Source organism: Chiloscyllium plagiosum, chromosome 20 (genome assembly GCF_004010195.1).
Source record: "Chiloscyllium plagiosum isolate BGI_BamShark_2017 chromosome 20, ASM401019v2, whole genome shotgun sequence".
Taxonomy (NCBI): domain Eukaryota; kingdom Metazoa; phylum Chordata; class Chondrichthyes; order Orectolobiformes; family Hemiscylliidae; genus Chiloscyllium; species Chiloscyllium plagiosum.
The window spans coordinates 61,394,752-61,411,566 of NC_057729.1; the positions used below are offsets into that span (position 1 = coordinate 61,394,752).

Below are 16,815 nucleotides of genomic sequence, written 5' to 3' on the forward strand. Positions count from 1 at the left end.
TCAGGAGCAGACCCACAAGGAGATCCTCTGACCTACCCTCCCCTTCTGCATGGGGTGCCCAAAGATCAGGAACTTGGGACTGATGTGCAACTAGAAAATCAAAAGGAGAGTGCAAATGCCCACACCCAATATACAGGTGGTCCACGGACTCCACAGCGCCACAGAACAAGCAGTTGGGCTGGGAGTCTGTGAACCACCGCAATCTGCGGTTGCAGGGGACTGCTGCGTGCAGCACCCTCCACCCCAGATCCCCGAGAAAGGGGGAGGACTCCCGCGTAGAGAGCCCTCCACTGAGGATCCCCACCGCCCGGTGGCAAATGGGCACGTCAAGGCATGTCCGGACGGTGGATGAGGGAGAAGAGGTGGACGGTGTGCAGCAGCAGTCTATATGGGACCCTCCTTTTTACCCCCTGGAAGGGAACAAAATAAAAATTCCGGAGGCGGCTCAGGTTGTGGGGCACACGCTCCCGCGGAAAGTACGGTACCCTGGGGCCAATGTGAAATTCCATCCAGGCTGGTGTAAGTGCGGACGGGATCCCACCGCACACCCAAGCATCCTCCAACTGGGGCACTACGTCGGGTCCGAGCACCGCCGTTTTAAGGCGTCGGATGGTGGTGGCCACGTACCGGATGTCTACCGCTGCCCTGCTTGCTGTGTCCTGCGTCCAACCCAGCACGTCCCCAACCCTGGTCACCCTTGCCACCACGGCCCTCCCCTCTGACAGCCACTCGAACCCGCGAGTACGGAGGTGCGGATTCCTGAGCAACGGCTCCCTGACGACAGCTGCTACTCCTGCCGGAGGGCCAGCGCGACGTGATTTGACCATGTTCCAGACAGTGATCAGGTCCTGGTAAAAGACAGGCAACGTCCTGAGGCCGACCTCCAAACCGTCATGGTCGACAAACTGGAGCTGCGTGTTGTAGTTGAGGTTGCACACCTGTCGGAAAAAATACGTTGCCAGGGCACACTACCTAGGAGGAGGCTCAATGTAAAGGTATTGCAGCAAGATCTGAAGGCAGAACGTCGCGGCCTGGCTGCGAACTCACACCAGCGACTGACTGCCCTCCTCAATAGGGAGACTCAGGACCTGCGCAGCGACCCAGTGCATCATTTTGTCCCAGAAGAAGTTGACCAACGTTCTCTGGATGTCAGTGACAAAACCAGGAGGAGGGACCAAAGGGACCAGCTGGTACCACAGCATGGCAGCCACCAGTTGGTTTATGACCGTCACTCGACTCCTGTAAGACAATACTCAGAACAGTCCTATCCAGTGGCCGAGGCAAGCCGAGACTTTGGCCTCTAATTCCTGCCGGTTCGCCAGCTACTCCTGTTTATTTCTTTCAACCAGGACTCCCTGATTGGATGAGATTAACATCCCCAATGAGAGAATTCATATGCTAAGAGGTCCATCTGGCTGGCCTGATTCCAATCACTGACATGGTCCCAAAAATGTTTTATGTTAATCAGTTGGAGTTGGGCAGTAAGTTGTGACTGTGCTGAATCAGGTGGAAAATGGACAAAAGAGAGCACGTGTAATGGGAAACCAGCTCCTGTTACCACTTCTCCAGTCTCTGCGCTTTCTTAAAGATCAAAGGTGTGCATGTGTGTATGTATGATTATGTGTGTGTGTGGTTATGTGTGTTACTATGGAGGGGCCATGGTGGGGGAGTATGTGGGTGAGGGTGTGGTTGATGGGGAGGCTATTCACTGTTCTTGTTTCTGCAGATGAACAATACAATTACTTTCCCATAATCAAAAAATTCCAACTGCCCTCTCCCTCCGATTGGCCACACCCCAAGTGCTTACTCCCCCCAAATTACCCACACCCACTGATCACCCATTCTCCCCATAGATCACCCACACCCCCCAAAGATTTCCCTCTCCCCAATTGCCCACTCCTCCCAGTTGCCCACTCCCCACTGATCATCACCCCCCCACTGACGCACGCTCCCAATTACCCACTCTCCCTGATAGCTCACTCCCCACCGATCGCCCACTACACCCAATCACCAACTCCCCACTGACCACTTATTAATTGACCCTGATCGCCCACTTTCCCCGATCGCCCACTCCCCCTGATCGCCCACTACCCCTGATTGCCCACTTCCCCGCACACTCCACTTCCCGTGACACTTGCATTCCCCCTGATCACCCACTCTCCCCAACTGCTCACATCTCCAATCACCCAAGCTCCTTGGTCGCTAACTCCCCCTGATCACCCATTTCCTCCTTGCCTTGGCAGTGAAATGTCCTCACTACTGTAATGCCAAAAAAGGTATAGCCAATTTGCATTTAGGTATGACCTCAAACAGCAAATAAAATCTTAAACAGTTTTATCCATTTTGGGATATTGTTTGAGGGTTAAGTATTGGCCAGGCAGTTTGGAGATTGTTGCACTACTTTAAACATGCTCTGGGTTCTCTGAACAGTCTGGGCCTCCACTTCACTTCTCATCAATGACTGAATTTGAGCAAAAATTGTGACATTTTAAAATATATCCTCATCCAAACTCTGGCCTGTTTCCAGATTTGTAAAGTGTTCTGGTATTTGTGATTTGTTTCTTTGACAATAGATTCCAAGCTCTCCACCTAACTTTGTTAAAGGTGGGGCAGGTTGTACATAACACAAACATAATAACTAAACCGCAGGGCTGCTGAGTAGTGACTTGCTGCTAATTTACAGAATAAATGCTGCAACACATTATGACTCACTTATTGAGTCCTTCCTAGTACACTCTGTATAAAGTTCTCCTTGCCTCTCCCACTTTGGAGGTGTAGAGTTCTGAAGATATGTGCAAGCTAACAGGTCTAAAATGCTAAGAGAAAAGTATTTTTAAAATTCTTTTGATGAATGTTTGAGATATTAACAATGGAAAATTGAACACATTGCAAATTCAAGGTGACTAAGCATTTCTGGATCAGTCCTAAATCAACTGAATGCAGAATGAAACTGTCTTGACTTTGTTGTCCAGTGCCATTTGCCTGTATGGTTTCTGTTCTCCATTTCCAACTTTATTCTGACCATGCTAAATCCAACACCTATTTTTGGGATGAGTAGGTTCAGAGCCACTGAGGACTGGGATGCAATGGCCCACACTTGGTTTAAGCTGGCCTCATGCAAGAGGAAATACCCGTAGGTTTGCCTGATGTGGAGATTCACAAACATTCCACCTGGATCCAAGGTTGAGAAACAGCACTGCAATGTATAAAAGCAATCAATTTTCAGCACAAACACACCCAGGTTCCTAATGTGAATAGTCACTGGATTCCTATCCGCTAATATACTGACAAATTGAGAATAGCATTGCACCAACTGAAAGGATTGCATTCTTCATCCTAACTAGGTATGTTATTGAAATGTCACTTTAACGACATGCCCACTGGCAGTGATTCTCTGGTGTCTTTGAGGATTGTAAGAGAAGGAACAATTCAGCTGCTTTACTGCCATTATGAAGAGAGGATTTCTCTACTGGATGGGATTATCCCTCAACCCACTCCTTCTCATCCGGGCTATACTGTTATTTCATTACATCCTCAATTTGAGGAACTACAAAAATAGCTGAGATTAAATGAAATTCCAAGCATTTTAATAAACTGAACAGTCCCAGTTTTGTGTATGTGTTACGTTATCTAATGATCAACTACCCTTAATTACTCCCAATTAATTCTTCATCCCAATCAAGCATGTGACTCAGCTCCTGATCCCAAGTCAGTGATCCTGTTTCAGTGAGTTACTCAGTTGCAACAGTGAGTTACTGTTGGACAGTGTGTTTTGGGGACACTGATGTCTTTCTTGGTGAAATATTCTACAGTGGCAATGAACTGAATTTGAATTGAATTTATTGTCACGTGTACCGAGACACAGTGAAAAGCTTTGTCTTGTGAAAAATACAGGCAAATCACATAGTTAAGTAGCATAGATGAGTAAATAATAGGTAAACAGCAGTAAAAACAAAAACACAGGTACAGGCGAATGTTAAGAGTTTGTGAGTCCATTCAGTATTCTAGCAACAGTAGGGTTGAAACTGTTACAAAACCGGCGTGTGTGTGTGTGGTGTGTCCCGATGGTAGAGGTTGTAGAAAAGCATTGCCAGGGTGGGATGGATCTGAGAATGCTGGCAGCCTTTCCTTGACAGTGGGCTTGGTACATGGATTCTATACATGGGAGGTTAGCCTTTGTGATTGTCTGAGCCGTGTTCACCACTCTCTGTAACCATCTCCGATCTTGAATGGTACACTTGCCATACCAGTGATACATCCAGGCAGAATACCCTAGATGGCGCATCTACAAAAGTTGGCAAGGATATTAGCCGTCATTCCAAATTTTCTCAGCTGCCTGAGGAAGAAGAGACGTTGTTGGGCCTTTATAACCAGTACGTCCACATGAAAAGTCCAAGAAAGTGGATGACCACTCCCAGGAGCTTGACACTCTCCATTCACTCCACCTCTGTGCTGTTAATGTGTGTGTGGGAGGGGGGGCATGAGTAACATCCTGCCGAAACACGCCCCTGAAGAGATTCACTTGCAACTTTGAACTTTGTCTTTGAATTGGGGCAAGCATTTCTGACATCATGTTGCTATTTGGGAAACCTGATTAATTTGATCCTGCCATCAAAGACTGGACCCAGTATGTGGAAAGAATGAGCTATTTTTTCTGGGCAAATAACATTGGGGCAGATGAAAAGCAATGCGTAATTCTCTTGACAGCGTGTGGACCAGCAGCTTTCTTGGTTACTAGAAACCTAACTTTCTGGAGGGACCAGATACTAAAACCTTTGGTGAATTATTGCAGAAAATTCATATGTAACCTGGCCTCTATCCTGGCACTCTTACATCTGCTACTGATAAAGGGTCAACTTGGAAATGGCCTTGTAGCCAAGTTGTAGCCTTTGGGAAAGTGAAGAAGCAACTATTGTAGACTAAGTTGTTGGCAAATTATGATTCCAAGTACGATATGGTGCTGACATGCGATGCCTCCCTGTATGGTATTGGGGTAAGTGTTGACACACTGGTGGCCCAATGAAGAGGAATTCCCGATAAACTTCCCAGAGTTTGGCTGATGCCGAACGAAGGTATGTCCAGACAGAGAATGAATATTTGGCAGTCAGCTTTGCTGTAAAAACATTTTACCAATACCTTTATGGGCATAAATTTGTAGTAATGGATTACAAACCCTGCTAAGGCTACTTATATAGGACAGGATCATGCTGCCTATGGCTTCAATCTGATTCAGCAGTGGGCTCTTATTCTGATCAAGTACAGAGGCCAAGCGGCAAATGCAGATGCCTTGAACAGCCTCGCACTGATGATACACCACTGGTAGTCCCGTCACTAGAAGAGTCTGCTCTGGTTTTAAACTTTCTGATCACCCTTCCGGTCACCAATGACAATATCAGACTGTGGACACAAAAAAAATCCCATCCTGACAAAACTAAAACAGCTGGTGGTGATGTGGGAAACAAAAGGATCATCACAACCTGAACTGAAACCATTTTAGCCACTAGGAAATCAGATCATCATACAGGATGGCATATTATTATGAGGAGCAAGTGTGATTGTCCCTGGTAAGGGTCACTGCCAGATACTGGCTGAACTCCACCAGGGTTATCCAGGGGTTTCCAAAATAAAAAGATGTTAACAATGAGTTATGTCTGGTGGCCAAGATTGGACATTGACATAGCCACATTGTTGACAATACCCATAGTGTTGACAAGGGCAAAAGATACCGCCAGCATCTCTCCCACATTCATGAGAATGGCCGGGTAAATTCTGGACATGGTTATACATTGTCTAGGCCGGTCCTTTCAAGGGATGCATGTTTTTAGTCATTGTGGACGCCCATTCAAAGTGGTTAGATATACATAGAGTTCATTAGTCAAAGATGGTGATGACCTTTGAAAAGTTGCAAGCACCTTTTGCAAAACACAGACTCCTGGAGGTGCTGGTCCCAGACAACAGGGAATTCGATTATTTCCTAAAGTTGAATGGCATTTGGCATGTAAGAAGAGTTCCTTAACACCCATAATCTAATGGTCTGGCCATAAGAGCAGTCTAAACTTTGAATGCAGGCTTAAAGAAACAGCTTAGAGCTTCACTTGATACCAAACTGTTCTGGTTCTTATTTGGTTAAAGGATCACCCCTCACGCAACTACAGGGACAGCTCCAGTAGAGTTGCTAATGCAGACAAGATTCTGCACCAGGAAAAATCTGGTCTTCCTGGATCTGAGAGAGGTGGGAATGTAAAACGGCATCACGACTCCGCTAAGACAGAGAGGCAGTTTACTTCAGGGGATGAAGTTTGGTGTTGAAACCAGGGGAATAGCCCTGCATGGGTAAGAGATATGGTCGACACGAGGTCAGGTCCTGTGACATACAAAGTTTGGGTAGGAGAGGTGGTCCTGAACAAGCACGTGGACCACATAAAAGCTGCGACCTCACAAATGGGACAGGAGCTAAGCACACCTGCCCCCTCTGAACATTCGGCAAGGCTGTCAAAGCCCCTTGAGTTCCCTCCTTCCACCTAGCGTCAAAGAAGCTTCTGAGGGCAAGATGGATATAGCAGGTATCATGGCCTCGATGCTGTTACCGCGGATGTTCCAGGTGCATGAGACGGGCTTCGGTCTGGTACACACCACCAGTATCTGAGGCAGAGTCAGAGGAACTGGACCTGATGCAAAAACGCCACAGGAGAAACTACAGGAAAAAGAATGAGGCTACATCCTAGGACTGAGAGGGGAAGGGATGTAGTGATTGTAATGAGGTCAACCAGGTGGACCTCAGAAAATGAGTTCCTGATTGTGGCTGTTAGCCTGGTCTAATCAGGGAGTCCTGGCTGACAGATATAAACAGGCATATAGGGCACTCTGCTCACTCCAGGAGCTGGCTCTAGGAGCCGAGTCAGTATCATGGACAATGTGCGTCTAAATAAAGGGTGACGGGAAACTGGCTTTCATGGAGTTATTTTAGGATGCACAGGTGTTTCCAAATTTACATTTTTCTTCTAAATTAATTTTATTCAATCATGGACTTGGACATCGCTGTCTGTGCGAGCATTTATTGTTCATCCCTAATTGCTCATGAACCACTGCAGCCTTTGAAGTATACGGACACTGCAATGCCGTTGAGGGTTAAATTGAGTAGGTTGGTGTTACTTTGTTCTTGCATGCAACATGATTATTGCTCCTGGTTGGAGAGTTAAGTATATTGGCATACCTTAAGGTTAATACGGAATGTGATTACAGGGACATAACAACATGTCCGTAATTGTGGAATAAATGATGTGTTTTTTTGCTCACTCTTTCTTGAGTGTTTACGTTAGTTTCCAATAGTATACTCAGCACTCTGCAGGTCAAATTGAAATGTTGTAGGTGAACTTGAAGTCCTGTAAAGACTCTGCTCGACAAGACTCTGAGATAGACCCAATGGGGACAGTATTGGCAAAGCCCTCTGGGCTCCTTAGATTCTTACCTTGATCAATTTCTCACCCACCCAGAATGCCAGGCCTCTTCCACTTTACTCAATGGCCCACCGCCATTGTCCTCCCTGGATCCCTCTTGAACTCCTCCATGTACCTGACCCTCCTCCACAATCTTCTTTCACCACTGACTCACCCTTACTAGTCCTGAAGCTTCGTTCAAGAGCTCATTCCCCTGTTCTGCTACCTTAGCCTCCATCAGAGAGTTTACTGGGGATGAAAGGATTCTTTGGTCGTTTACTAGTCTGCTCTAAGGGTGTGAATGACTTTGAGTCCTGATTTTGTGTTATTTTGGTTCCAAGCAATTGGCTTTGAGGCTGCATTCAGTGTTTGTGTTTTACTGCCTTCACGTCTGTCAGTTCTGAGACAGTTCCCTGTTTAAAACCCACTTTGTCAGGCTGAAACTGCTTGGGTCTAGTCAGCATTCACTAGATCCTGGTCTGGATTCTGTTGTCATCTCTGCTTTAGTTGTCTAAACTATTGTACTTCTATATTTATATTCTTTCACATATTGCTGCAATGGTAACTGGGGAATCTAGCGTATAGTGTCAGTTTCAGTGACTGTTAGAGCAAAACAAGGGATGGTGCTACATGACTGTCCTGGAAGTGGATGTTTGCAAGAGTGTAATACAGTGATAGAATCATGGAGTAATACAGCATGGAAACAGGTCCTTTGGTCCAAATTGGTCTATGCTGACCATGGTGGCCACTCTGCTAATTCTAATTGTCTGCATTTGATCCATATCCCTCTAAACTCTTCCCATCCATAAAACTATCCAAATGTTATTAAAATGTTGCTATTGTACCTGCCTCAACACTTTCTCAGGCAGCCCATTCCATATACACATCACTGTCTGCGTGAAGAAGTTGTCCCTAACAATCATCGTGTATGACCAGGCAGTCTCAAACCCTCAAGGTAAAAACAATGACTGCAGATGCTGGAAACCAGATTCTGGATCAGTGGTGCTGGAAGAGCACAGCAATTCAGGCAGCATCCTGATGAAGGGCTTTTGCCCGAAACGTCGATTTTGCTGCTCGTCGGATGCTGGCTGAATTGCTGTGCTCTTCCAGCACCACTGATCCAGAGTCTCAAATCCTCAGTTTGATAATACCCAGCACATGGGACATCCAGCACTGTCTTGATTTACACAGAATGTGCTGAAATATTGGATAAAAAATCCAATTATTAACACTGTGGTTGTATTTGTCTGTGACATTGTGCCTGTAGCATTGTTAAAAGTAGCTGATTTGAACAGTGTGGCGCTGGAAAAGCGCAGCAGGTCAGGCAGCATCCAGGGAGCAGAAGACTTGACGTTTCAAGCATAAGCCCTTCATCAGGAATTCGGATGCTGTTTGAAAGCTGCCTGATCTGCTGTGCTTTTCCAGGGCCACATTCTTTGACATCTTCAGCATCTGCAGTCTTCACTTTCTCCTAAATGTAGCCGATTGTTTGTTGCAGGAATTCCGTTGGCCTCATTATGGACAAGACATTATTGAAGAGATGCTGGAGATTCGAGTTTATAACCACAGCAAACTCTTCAGCAACAGGCAAGTGCCAACTGTTGGGGCTCAGAGTCAGTTTTTCAAACAGCATCCTAAGTAAATAGGATTTTATTGGGGAGGGAACTAAGGGCTTGGATTTAAAACTAACAGCAGGATTTTAATTTGTCTGGTGGAGATGGGTGCAGAGGGTGGGGATAGAAGTTGGAGTGGGGCAGGTATTGGTGCATTGGTCTATGGTGGAGGTGTGTAGGTTTGGAGGATTGAAATCCACCTGTCTCGGGAGGGTAGGGGTAAGAGGTGAGGGTGATGGTCCTCCTGTCTGGGGGTGAGGGTGAGAGTGGGGGTTCTCCTGTGTGGGGGTGAGGGTGAGGGTGGTCCTGTTTGGACATGAGGGGTGATGGGTGAGGGTACTTCTGTCTGGGTTGTTTTGGGGGAGTGGTGAATGTAGGGGTGCACCTGTCTGGGATGTGGTGGGAAAGGTGTGAGGATGAGGATGCTCCTTTCTGGGGTGCAGTGGGGGAGATGTGAAGGTGAGAGTGCTTCTGTCTGGGATGTGAGGGGTGAGGGCAAATGCTCCTGTCTAGAGGGTAGTGTTATTCTGGTGATGCCTTCCTGCTCTTTATCTTACTGGCATATGGTACAAGCTACATTGCGTGAAGTCCATTCTCTCTAACATTGAACTTGAGAAAGGAAGCACTTGGTTTATCTTGGAGATAATGTTGCAAATCTGAGTCAGTGGCTGTCTCCAACAATCACAGCGTTGTTCAAGTTTAAGGGGGATATACACGGCAAGTACTTTACACAGAGGGTGATAGGAGCCTGGAATGCGTTACAGAAGTGGTAGCAGAGGCAGGCACGGTAGATTCATTTACGGTGCATCTGGACAGATGCATGAGTAAGTGGGGAACAGAGGGATGCAGATGCTTAGGTATTGGGTGATAGGTTTAGACAGTGGATTTGGATCGGCTCAAGCTTGGAGGGCCCAAGGGCCTGTTCCTGGGCTGTAAATTTTCTTTGTTCTTTGTTCGTCATTCATCAAATTATGATCAATCCCTGATAATGTTGCCCTGAAAAATATTTGGATCATCAGCTGATTTTAACAAGGTGATTTATATAAAACTATTGATTGTTTTTTAATTAATCTTACTTCATTTAGGGAAGGACAGGGAATTTGAGCTTATTGATTAAAAGAAAGGGGAATGAAGTTTGAAGTCAGAAGGATCTATCAAATCCTGTAAGCAAGAATGAGGTTATCTCTTTTGATCTGAAAATGATAGATCAGGATACTTTCTAGATGAAATTAAATACAGTAGACAGCCAAAGGGACTTGGAGTTCAGGTGCATAGATCTTGAAAATGTCACAAACAGGTATAAAAAGTAATCAGGGAAAGCTAATGAAATACTGACCTTTATATCTGGAGGACTGGAGTATAAGGATGGAGAAGTTACGCTGCAGTTACACAAAACCCTGGTAAGACCCCAGTTGGAGACTGAGGACAGATGTGGGCACCACGCCTTAAGAAGGATATATTGGCCTTGAAGGAGGCACAATATGGATTTACAAGAATGATATCTGGACTTCAGGGATTATCAAGATAGATTGTACAAATGAGGCCTGTTTTCTCTAGAATTTAGGTTAGGGGGGTGATCTGATTGAAGCCTTCAAACATTAATGGTAAAAGATAAGGTAGATAAAGATAAACTATTTTCATTGTTTGGGAATTCTAGAACTAGGGGGCATAGTCTAAAACTTTGGGTCAGACCATTCAGGAGAGATGTTAGGAAGCTGTATGTAAAAGTGCTGTGTGTAGAAGGGTGGTAGAGGTTTAGAACTCTCTTCCACAAACAGAAGTGGGTGTTGAATCAGTTGTTAATTTTAAATATGAGATACATACATTTCTGTTAAGCAAAGGTATTAAAGGATATGGGTCAAAGACAGGTACAATTGGTTCTATTATAATGCATGTTTCTTCAACACAAATTGGCTTTAATGTGGTTGAAGAATTTAGACTGTTAGTTGTAGAATGCAAACTTTCATTACCTGTATTGGCTATAATGCGATCTTGGTCCCATTAGTTTAAATGGTGCTGCTATTGTGCGATTTTCTTATAACATAAGATTGCATGAGAATGGAATTATCGTGTTATATCAGAACCGACTGTATATTGAGTTAGACCACAGATCAGCCATGATCTCATTGATTGGTAGATCAGTCTCGAAGGGCTGAATGGCCTACCCCTGTTCCTATGTTGATGTTCTTATCACAAGATCTAAGATAATCTCTGGTCATGTGTCGGAAAGTACAGCTCTATGAACACTTGATGACACACTAATCAAAATATGTCTTTAAAGGTTGCAGAGGAAGTTAATAATTAAGTGAAGGGGTAAATTATTTCATATGATTAATCTTCTTTTACAGGCTGTTGGGGCAATTACAGATTAGTCTTCAGCAGGTGGCAAAAACTGGTCAATTAGTTCTAAAGGAAGCTCTTGTTGACAAGAAGAATTCTCTGACCAATGTAAGTAGCACATTCTGTCCATTTATTTAAATAAATCAGTGTTGGGAAATGAGTAAGAGAAAACATCCAAATAATATTTAATGTCATTTATTGCTATGATACTGGTGAGCCAGAGAGTGAAGCTGGTGGCTGAAAGCTGGCCACGGTGATGCACTGTCCTCTTTTGGATAGGGAGTCAGTTCCAGGCAAGCTGAAGGAGGACACAATCTCTAATTCCCTCCATCTTGACTCAAGGCACAGAGGCATTATAGATCCCATTAGCAAATCCAACAGAGGCTATTTTGGGGTAGGTCTTAGTTTGTTAGCTAAATTATCAGAAATACTTTATAATTCCAGACAGAAAAATATGAAGATAGAACAATTTGGTTCTAAAAGTTGTTGATATTATGTTTGGAGATGATTTTGATGCAACAGTGAACTACTTAGTGAAATCCAAGTTTTTAAATTACTTTTTAGCTGTGTGTAATGAAGACTTAGTGTTCTGTCTTCAGATAATAAATGTTTGGTATAAACAGGAGTCTCAGAGGTTCTGTTCACTCTGAGAGCTGTCTCTGAGGGAGGTGGATCAGTGTGTGAAGGACTCTCCACTTTGTGTGTTAGGGAGAGGGGACTAACCTCTGAACTGGTTGGACCACACAGTCAGTGTGTCTTATTACTGCTGTTGGTGTTTCCTACCGAGGAGGAGTGTTTTTTTTCTTGTTCCTCCCCCTTGTTTCAGGTAGACTTTGTTTTGATTTTCTATTTTTCTTTATTGTTTATTATGATTTTTGTTCGTTTTCTGGGGTTCTTTCCATTTATTTCTGTTAATTTGAGGCTGTGCTCAGCTGCACAGGCAGCTACCACCACCCCGCTGCTGCTGCTGCAACCTGGGCCTGCTCTTATTATCGCAGCCTGGGCAAATAAAAGTGTTTGGTATGGAAGTACTGCATCATTTGCATTCCTTTGGAGTTGGTAAATAATACAGGAAATGGAATGAATGTTAACAAATTCTAAGTCAATTAATGCAACAGAAACCCAGAAACATAGCTTTTCGTTACTGAAAAAGATTTATTGATTTGCTCAACATTACACCTCTCATCTAACAGCCTGTGTCCCAGCTGGCCTTTATTTATATTTAGTCGAAGCTAATTAATACCCACAACTTACTTCTCTTAACATTAACAGTGTGGTGACAAGACATTAGCAAAATTCTATAATGTAAGCTGAAGGTGAACAATTGTAATAGAAATTCACTTTTTAAATGCATTTAATATTAATATTTTACTTCCTCTCATTGATTTTAACCCTCATTGTTGCCTGTGCTTTCAGTCAATTGGGTTATAACGTCTGGAATCTCCATCCTAAACATCTGCTTTCCTCTCCTCCTCTAAGGAGCCTTTAAAGCTCCCTCTTTGACCATGCTTTGATAACCACTAATATCAGTGTAATCATACCTGTGGAGCATTTAGGAATATTTTATTGCATTAAAGGTGCTATAAAAATATAAATTGTTATCACAGTTCTTATGTTTTGTTGCTAGGTTTTATTTCTTCTTGATTTCTGGCCCCTTGCTCATTCCTTGAATACAGTTGCATGGACACCAAGTTTTGTCCATATTAGTTCCTTTTGTGAAGCAGAGCAGTTTTGCTGGCTCCCAGCTCATTACGTTGCCAGTCAGATCAAATTAGAGATTGAACCTAAAGGCTTGGGTTATTAGTTCAAAGATGCAGTACTTGGACTGGCTAAGCCAGGATTGCAATGGGTTTCAGTCAACAGCTGACGTGAGCGATGATTCCAACCCTGTCTAAAAGTCCCTTTGTTTCCTTGTATTAAGTGAAAATTCAAGTTATATATGAGCAGATAGAAAATAACAAGCAAATCCAACAGCGTGAAAAACCTGTTTGACTGAAGTATTCAAAAGGTCAATGGGTAATAAACACATTTGCTTAACAAATGTTGCTATGACTGTGTTTAAAAATCAGCCCAAAAAATGAATGGAGCTGAGTTTCATGCCCCACTCCCACATTATTCAAAAATTAACAAATGTTTTTAAGAGAAAATGCTGAACTACTGCAGAAGTAGGCTTACTGATTTTCAAGAGACTTCAGTGTACATACTGCACCCTTGGGGGCATTTCTTCTTCTGTTGCACTTTAAACAATGTTTGGCTGAGGAAGGCTTGTTGTGCATTGTTCTTTGCAGTGCCAGGCAATTCAGTGTTACTACTTTAAGAGTTGAGTAATGCTTCAGGCTGAGGATAAGGATAACACCACATGATGAGCAACGATGAGGACAACCGACAAGAGGGTGATAACTCTTTATTATGCAGTACAAAAGTAGCACTTGGTGGTGTAGTGATTATAACGAGGTCAGCTAGCCAGACATCATAGAATATGAGTGCCCTGATTGGGGATATTAATCTGGTCCAATCAAGGAGTCCTGGCTGACATAAAACGGTTGAGTGTCAGGGATACTGACACTCTGGTGCCTGACTCTGTATTAGGCAGTACTGTAGACTAGGGTTGTTCATGTGTAAATAAAGAGTGGCTGGTGACAGGATACCTGCCTCTGTGGAGTTATTTCGGTGGCAATGAGAATAAAGCACAATCCTGAAGAAACACACTCGCAGCAGTTGTCTTTGAGTTGGGGTAAGCATTTTCTTTCTTCACGCCTTTGTTTGGGAAGCTTGGTTCATTTGACCCTGCTGTCAAAGACTGGCCCAATATTGAATGCATTTTTTTTTTGGGCAAATGATATTACGACTGATGAATAACAATGAGTAATTCTCCTGACAGTCTGTGGAGCTGCAGCTTTTTCTGTCATTAGCAGCCTAACTTTCCCTGATACACCAATGCTAAAACCTTTCAAGAATTGACTGACATAAAAAATTAAGAACAAAGAAAATTTACAGCCCAGGAACAGGCCCTTCGGCCCTGCAAGTCCTGAGCCGATCCAAATGTACTGTCTAAACTTGTCGGTCAATGCCTAAGCATCTGTATCCCTCTGCTCCCCACCTACTCATGCATTTGTTCAGACACATCTTAAGTGGGCGGCACGGTGGCACAGTGGTTAGCACTGCTGCCTCACAGCGCCTGAGACCCGGGTTCAATTCCCGCCTCAGGCGACTGACTGTGTGGAGTTTGCACATTCTCCCCGTGTCTGCGTGGGTTTCCTCTGGGTGCTCCGGTTTCCTCCCACAGTCCAAAGATGTGCAGGTTAGGTGAATTGGCCATGCTAAATTGCCCATAGTGTTAGGTAAGGGGTAAATGTAGGGGTATGGGTGGGTTGCGCTTTGGCGGGGCGGTGTGGACTTGTTGGGCTGAAGGGCCTGTTTCCATACTGTAAGTAATCTAATCTAATCTAATCTACCGTGCCTGCCTCTACCACCTCTGCCGGCAACGCGTTCCAAACGCCCACCACCCTCTGTGTGGAGTACTTATTGCGTGTATCCCACTTAAACTTTCCATCTCTCACCTTGAAAGCGTGACCTCTCGTTATTGAATCCTTCAGCCTGGGAAAAAGCTTGTCTCTATCCACCCTGTCTATACTCTTCATGATTTTGTAAACCTCAATCAGGTCCCCCCTCAATCTCATTTTTTCAAATGAAAATAAACCTAACCTACTCAACCTCTCTTCATAGCTAGCACCTTCCATACCAGGCAACATCCTCGTAAACCTTCTCTGCACCTTCTCCAAAGCGTCCACATCCTTTTGGTAATGTGGCGACCAGAACTGTACACAGTATTCTAAATGCGGCCGAACCAATGTCTTGTGCAATTTTAACATGACTTGCCAGCTCTTAGACTCAATATCCCATCCAATGAAGGCAAGCATACTATATGCCTTCTTGACCACTCTATCCACCTGTGCAGCAACCTTCAGGATACAATGGATCTGCACTCTCAGATCTCTCTGCCCATCAACTTTTCCCAAGGCTCTTCCATTCATTGTATAATTTGCTCTCGAATTAGCCTTACCTAAATGCATCACCTCACATTTTTCTGGATTGAAGACCATCTGCCACTTTTCTGCCCAACTCTCCAGTCTGTCTATATCCTCCTGTATTTTCTGCTACTCCACCAATCTTCGTGTCTTCTGAAAACTTGCTGATGATACCAACAGTGCCCTCTTCCAGATCATTTATGTATATTACAAACAACATTGGCCCCAACACTGACTGCTGAGGAACACCATTGATCACCTTTCCCCATTTCGAGAAACTCCCTTCAATTATTACTCTTTGTCTCCTGTTGCTCAACCAGATCTTTATCCATCCAGCTAGAACACCCTGCACAACATGTGACTTCACTTTCTCCATTAGTCTACCATGGGGAACCTTATCAAACGCCTTACTAAAACCCATGTGTATAACATCAACAGCCCTTCCTTCATGGAACAATACAGCACTGAACAGGCCCTTCGGCCCACGATGTTGTGCCGAACATTTGTCCTAGCTTAAGCACCCATCCATGTACCTATCCAATTGCCGCTTAAAGGTCACCAAAGATTCCGACTCTACCACTCCCACAGGCAGCGCATTCCATGAACTCACGACTCGCTGAGTAAAGAACCTACCCCTAACATCTGTCCTATACCTACACAACCTTAATTTAAAGCTATTATCCTCTGTGAGAAGAAATGCACCGTCACCTATTGATATGAACAAGAGTTGAACATAGGGGCTCAGGGAAGAGTGAATGGCCACGATATAAAGGCAATATTTGACTGAGGGTGTCATCGGGACAACCTATATATTTGAGCTGAATGGGAATTAGGTGTAACCTCCCGACTCGTTGGGGTCTTTCAGAGTACAAAGAAAGATGCTTGAGATCAATGGTCGACAGTCTTCTCAGTCCCCGGACATTTCTTCAGGAGATCCTTAGGTTAGTTCCTTAGCACAAACACCTTCAGCTGTTTCATCAATGTCTTTCGCCATCACAAGATCAGAAGTTGGGAGGGTTACTGAAGATCACACAATGTTCAGAACAATGTGCCCCTCACCCCCTCAGCTCCTGAACCAATCTGTGTCCATGTGCAGCAAAACCTGGACAAAATTCAGTCATGTGCTGTTAAAGTGCCTGTGACATTCATACAACAGCACGGACAGATACTGTACATTTCCACAGTTAAAAGAGAAGCTCATTCAGCATCTCAAGCTTGTTACGCACTGATATTTGGAAGCTATTCAGCCCATCGAAATTACTGATCAAGAAGAGGGACAACACATTCAATTCTCCTGCCTGTTCCAAGGAAGAGGTTGGGTCTGGTCAGCACATCGAGCTGTTAAATAGGAGCAGGCAGAGCCCAATCAGGCGCTTGAACCTATTCCATGTAACCAAG

The 16,815-nt window shown here is 44.3% G+C and overlaps 1 protein-coding gene across 1 annotated transcript in view; it reads left to right on the top strand.

Annotated features, from left to right (window-relative positions):
- The window catches only part of LOC122559891 (fer-1-like protein 4), a 349,022-nt gene that overhangs the window by 5,812 nt on the left and 326,395 nt on the right, over positions 1 to 16,815 (top strand). The window contains exons 3-4 of the mRNA XM_043709999.1: positions 8,935 to 9,023; positions 11,398 to 11,497. Of these exons, the coding sequence (XP_043565934.1) occupies positions 8,935 to 9,023; positions 11,398 to 11,497 (189 nt within the window). The remainder of the gene's footprint in view (positions 1 to 8,934; positions 9,024 to 11,397; positions 11,498 to 16,815) is intronic.